The sequence below is a fragment of the Fulmarus glacialis genome, unplaced genomic scaffold (genome assembly GCF_000690835.1).
Source record: "Fulmarus glacialis isolate BGI_N327 unplaced genomic scaffold, ASM69083v1 scaffold15527, whole genome shotgun sequence".
Lineage (NCBI taxonomy): Eukaryota > Metazoa > Chordata > Aves > Procellariiformes > Procellariidae > Fulmarus > Fulmarus glacialis.
Genome location: NW_009221431.1, coordinates 131216 through 137699, shown reverse-complemented (window position 1 = coordinate 137699; position 6484 = coordinate 131216). Strand labels below are relative to the sequence as shown.

Sequence of the window (6484 nt, the reverse complement as noted above, 5' to 3'; positions counted from 1 at the left end):
GCCAGCAAAACCCGATACAGTGCGATGTATAGAAGCAAGGTACGACTGGAATAATGAAATTTCAAAAATAAGCCCTTTTTAAAGGCCGGTTGTAACAGTCCTGCAGGGTATTGTAAATGCCTCAGGTGCACTTGATACTGCTGTTACGTTCCTGGCGTTGGCTTCTCATTTTTATGGAAAGATGGATTGAACTTCAATTTAAGAATATTCGGTAATCCCTCTCAGGACATACTGTAACAGCTGGTATTTCTGTGTTGCAGCAAATCGATTCCATACAGCAGTCAGCAATGCCTATGGCTGGGCTCCGGCAAAAACTTCCAAAGCATTTTAAATAAAGTGAGCCAAAGAAAATAACATCATCACTGCAAAAATGTAGCTTAATTTGCAAGTTGGGGGGAGGGGGGGAAAATCCCCATTCCATTCCAGCAAAATATTAAGCATTTTACTGGTAAGGATTTCATCAGGTCATTTATTTTTCATTAATATATATTTAGGATCTGGGGGGAATAAGTTTATGCCATATATAAGTTTCTTAAATAATAAGGAGCTTGAATTTTGTTAATATTGAATGATTTACCGTGAAATAAAGAAAAATAAAGAAACTGATTGAGTTTAAATACATGACATGTATGTAGATCAACAAGACTTTCCACATTTCGCAGTGAACTTTATTTAAGGAACCTGAATTTCTGATTGATAATAATGCAACTATAATGAGAATGCCTTGCATGTTTGTTTTGGTTTGGTTTTTAATAGATGAAAGTACTTTAAGCTGCATATAAATCAAAGATGTCCCATTAATAGTAAATCATTTTGTTTTAATCAGTTTCTCACACGTGTAAAAACTAAAAATGCCTCCATCCTTTGTACGGCTGTAGTGGTGTGCTCACGCTGGGGACTGTAAGTGAGCTTAGAACATGACGTCTCCTTTCTGGTGCTTGTATGTGTTAAAAAGAAAACAAACAGAATTAATGCAAAGTGAATATGTTTCTTCTTAATTGGTACAGCATGTCCTTGGCTACAATGTCTTCCCCCCCCCTTTAAACTGCACCCTGGCTAGGTTTGCATATAGATGTTTTACAACTCTGTCATCATAAGACGAGCTTTCACTCTGAAATACTTAACTTCCTTATCTGTTTTAAATTTTAAGTTAATGGACTTTGTGTTGATTTGATGAATGTCAAAACATTTTTTGGAAGCTGATGCTTTTTTAGTGAAAACTTACTTTTTTTTTCTTCACCACAAACTTTTATAACCAAAAAAAAAACCCCAAACCCTAAAACAATCCTAATAGATAGGTTTTTCAGTTTTATTCAGTCCTTTTCATCATAGAAGAAGTTATCCAGGGCTGTAACTTCTGCTGTATTTGCCGCCTTAGAAAAAACTCAGATTCACTGGAGTTTGAAAGCTGACGTGCAAAATCTTTTGTCGGGTAAACGCTTAGGGGAGGGGGGGAGAAAAGAACTTTAAAAAGTTGCCAGACTATTTAAACTATAGGCTTATACCTAGGGGCAAGTTAACAACTAGCTTATATCTAATAATTGATTTAAAACTTGCTAAACAAAATCTTGTGGATGGCCCTTAATATGTTGCAATACTTCTAGCAATGTGGGGAATTTTTTTTGGTGAAAAACAAAATTTTGAACAGCATACAGTGTTTACAGCACCTGTATATTACTCTTCCACAAGACTGTTGCCAAGTACAAATGCGTCCAAAATATGCACTTTCGGAGCCAAGATGACTTCAAAAGTCATTCTGATTAATATGAATGTGTTTGAAGAAAAAACAAAACAAAACAAAAACCCCAAAAAAACCAAACCAGCAATAGCAGCAGCAAAATGCTCTTCTATTTGTTTATTTTCTTATACTAAAGCAGAACTCTGCTGCTTTCTTTCTTCAAGGATCCTTCTTGTTTACTGAAATATGGAGAAAACCCTTGTTTTCTGTTAGTTTCTACTTCCCCCTTTCCCTTCCTTCTCACACATCAGCCCCTGCCCTGCTATTAGGAAACATTTCCAGTCTTAACTCTGAATTTCTTTTAACAAGTTTGTGTTCCAGTTTCATATTTTAACATACCTGAATTTAAATATGTTCACCTATATTTGAAATTGTTTTTTACTTTTGTTACATTTGCTCTGAATTTTCCTCAAGAACTGGATAAACTAAAGACCCAAAATTTAGTATCACTAGGCCTGTGCAATTATTAAAAAATATGTCTTAAAAAAATACTGAGTTTGTAGAATGAATTACAGAGAAATTCCTTATGAAATTGGTGGTCTACATGATAATGGCTCCATCAACTCCACGAATCAAACTGCTGTTTACCTTAGAGAAGTGTTTGTCCCAGTCCTGCTTTTTACACCTTCAGTTAAAATTTAGGTTATATTTCCAGATTACAAATAAAAATTGCATGTCAGATCTTAAATGAACTGAAAACAATTGAAAGGAGGTTAAGTAGAAACACTGAATAAATTACCATGTTAGTAAGCGATATTTTTTTTTTTCTGGGATGAGTAGTAGCAAAATTTGAGTGACTTAAATTATTCACTGTTTTAATAAAATAACCCTAGACTTTATTTCCAAAATACCTGACACGCTAGAATTAGAGTATAATTTACATCAGAGAAATGTATTAAATTATTTTTATAGCAGAATGGGATTATAGGCTAGACTGAAGAAAACAAAACTTCTTTCACCTGGGGAAAAAAATCTTAACAGTCATAAATAAATGCAAAGCACTTTGTTTTGAGAGTCTTAAATCAAAAGCTTATTTTGTGATAATGATTGGATTTGGTTAGCTGCAGTAATTTACAGTTTAACAATGTTCTTAATTGTAAAATTCTGTTTCTGTTCTTTCTAGGAGAAGCTGGGAGATAGCATAAATCTTCGTAGACAACTTGGCTGCAAGCAGTTAAACTGAAATTAACTTCTGCCTTCTGGCTGCAGAGTGCTACTCTGACGTTCCTGTGTGATACTTTGCAGACTAAATCATGCCAGCGTTATCAGCTGGATCTGGAAGTGACACAGGTATGCGAGCCAAGGAGGACTGCATGTTTCCTCCAGATCTTATTTGTTAAGTCTATGGTCTCCATTTCAAGAAATCATCAAATAAGATAATTAATTATGGTCTCAACAGATGCTTAATTTAACGCTTTAAACATAACCTTTTCTCCCTGAAGTTGCTTTAGATATATGAAACAGCACAGGTAAAATAAATTAATTTTTAAAAGTTCCACCACCATCTTCTTCCCCTCCATCCCCAACCCCCCCCAAAAAACCAACTCCAAACAGATATTATGTATGGATCTGAAGAACTTGGATTCACCTCTGAGCATGGTTCCTACAATGTTAACTTGAAAAAGGAGGAGGAAAAAAAAGATGATATCATACATGCCTTAATATTTGCAGCAGTCTAGACTATCCCCTCTGTGAGTAACAGTTATCAGTGGAGTTATTTCTGAACACAGACTACTTAGTTTTGACACTTCTTTAACAAATTAGGAGAAGAAAAATACTGTCTCAAGTTCTCTTCCTTCCCTTGCCTTCCACGTCAGAATCCAGTTCCTATCACTGACTGCAGGCAGTGGGAGTGCAGATATGTAGCTTTCCATAGTTTTCACCTTCTTCGTCGCAATATTAGGCTATATTCAAAGTTTAAATCTCATCTTGCTGTTATGCTTACATTCTCTCTGTCTGACAATATTTTTGTCCCTGTTTTAGGGATAACTAAAGTTGGTGTTTTTGCTCGATAGGTGATCCAGCTGAGATTACAATACAAAGATCCCTGCTTTCCACCCCTTTGCTTGTTATTCTAGGGGTGGAAAATAGTTTTATGTACAAGAAGTAACAGCAGGATTTTGAAAACGAAGAGGGAGATTTCAGGTCAGGAATAAAAAAAAAAATGTATGTAAGGAACTACATTTGATTTTTATTTTAAATAGACTGTACAATGCAGTGATTTTTCTTCCACACCTCAGGTCCATGTAAAATTTCTCTTAGATGAAAAGATTAATCTTCAGAGTTGGGTGTGTGTTTGTTTGTTTATTTATTTACTACCATGGGGAGGGAGGGTTGTGTTTGTTTTTATTTGCTTTTTTTGTCTCCCTATTCCTGTATTTAAGGGATTTGACTATCATCTCACCAAACCCTACCTCTACATACATTTCTTTTCTCCCTCTTCCCCCATAGAAATAAGTGCAGTTGGAAGTTGTTTAGTATGCTAAAGCAGAATTTTGGAAGATTTGTCAGGGTCTACTCTGGGCTGATTTTCCACTCTGGATCTTTGCTTTCTTTTATCATGCAACCTTTTGTGTCCTTCCAAAACCCACCTTAATTTTTTGTCTTTTTTAATTACTTTTTGGCCAAATGCTTTCTGACATCTCAGAAGTCTCAAGAACATGTTGAGATGAACAGCAGGGGGATGTGTGATGACTGGTGCCTGATGCTGACAGTTTTGTTCATTTTGTTGTTTAAAGAATGTTAATATGTCCAAAAGTAATAGTTACGGACATACTCTCTGAATAAAAAAAGGGCTCCAAAAAGTGGAAAAAAATTTCTAATTTTAAAATTGTCTGTGTTAAAATGTCTCTAAAAACATGCTTTACTGTGCTATTTAATGCATATGATGCTCCAAATACATGTTTAATAATTATGGTGTGTGATAAAGCTCAACCATCTCCCTTCTCCCAGGAAATCTATAGTAAAATATGATATGCACCATTAATATCTTGCTGTTAAATAATACTGCTTGTTAAATCCAGTTTGTTTTCTGCTGCAAGTTGTAAATTGTTTCTTTAAATAAAAACTTTTGGAGGGAAAAGAGAATTATTTATTTTCTTCCACTTCCTTTACGGTATTTCCTAATGGGGATGATAGGTATTTAAGTATTTTTTGAATTATTACATCACTCTGCTTTCTGCCCTGGTTATAATACAGGTGATTTCTAATCAGAGCCTTGTTTTTCTGCTATTACTGTCACTCTTAGATTAAAAAGAAGAGAAATACAAAAAATTTGGATTTTCTTACCTCTGTTGTTCTTGGTGGGTAGACCAGTTTTCCTCTCGCCCTGCCTGCATAAACTGGTGTTGTGACATGTAATGAGTTGAAACTGCTCTAGTGCATGAGAGGACTATCTGGGATGCTGTGGAGTTAGCAAATCACTTAGCAGGGACCTAACAAAACTGTACCTTTAGGGTAGGGATGCAACTTTGTCTAGTCTGTCTGCTAAGACTCTTTTTTTTATTAACACATTCAAACAAAACCCCAACCTAGCTTATTTTTGTGTCTGTTATATCCTGGTGAAGTAAAAGTAAACCTGGATTTAAAAATAAGTGAAAGAATCATTGAGGACTAGTAAATAGAAATGCATCATCTGTGAATATCAGAAAGTTGCCAAGTCATGGACTACTGGAAACTCGGACACTAGTATGGAAGCACTGATGATTTTTTTTAAATATAGTCTTAGGCATCAGACTACTATCAAAAGCAGGGTAGTGTTCATATTGGGCCACATTTGATCAGACTAAATGTTGACCTACTCATGTTAATTTTGCATTGCTTTTACTTTGTTGACAGACTTTTAGGGATGTCACCATGTCCTTGCAGCTGCTTCCTTCGTATACTTATACATGCTTTTGTTATACCGCCATGTTTTAACCTGTATATTCTTCTGAACATAGACCATGCCTATTAAATCTGTTTTGAGAGGCATTTACCAGACTTTAAACTATGATAATCAAAAGCATGGCTATAATATTTGCAATCTTTTGTTTAAAACATTTGTTTTAATTTAGATTCATCAAGTGACTTTAAATTATTCTTGTACCTTACCAGTCTGATAGGCTTCTTAACTTTAAGACAAGAGGAGAAAGGCTTATGTGTGCACACGCTTCTTTCTCTTCCACTCTCCATTAGCCATATAAAACCCCTTTTTTTATATAATAATAAAAAAAATTACTTGTTGTTTATAACATGTGCATGACCCTGCTCCTCCCTTAAGGCTTATAGTCCTGTCAGTGTCAGGTCAAAGTTATCTTAAAGCAACCATCTTGGTTGGTTGGGAGGCTGGGCTCCTGCCTGAGGCTGCATCTGAAGCTTTAAATATTTTCAGTGTTGCAAAAGTCGGCTTGAACTCTGTGCGCAAACCCATCAAACAGAGTTTGAAGACTGAGCAAGAAGACTTGCACTTTTGCAGGTAAAGCAAGTCTCCGAGATCTGGCATTCAGTTACCTGATATATTTAGGAAGATTTAAGTTTGCAGTCCTGGCTTCACAGCAGTTGATGGCAGCTTCGTTGCTGACTTTGGTGGAGCCAAGATTACATCATTATGCTTTAAGTGTTGTTTTAGTGTGAAAAACATCATAAAATTGTTGCAGATTTCTTTCCTCTCAACCCTGTATCGAGCTTGCTCAGCTCACAAGTTTAAAAAAGCTGTTCTGTTTGTCCTTAAAAACTAGTACACGAATGTGCAAAGCAGACTTTGTG

The 6484-nt window shown here is 35.5% G+C and overlaps 1 protein-coding gene across 1 annotated transcript in view; it reads left to right on the top strand.

Annotated features, from left to right (window-relative positions):
* The first annotated feature begins 2859 nt into the window (after positions 1-2859).
* MPP7 (membrane protein, palmitoylated 7 (MAGUK p55 subfamily member 7)) overlaps positions 2860-6484 on the top strand; it is a 109957-nt gene continuing 106332 nt past the window's right edge. The window contains exon 1 of the mRNA XM_009581122.1: positions 2860-3028. Within this exon, the coding sequence (XP_009579417.1) occupies positions 2992-3028 (37 nt within the window). The 5' untranslated portion in view covers positions 2860-2991. The remainder of the gene's footprint in view (positions 3029-6484) is intronic.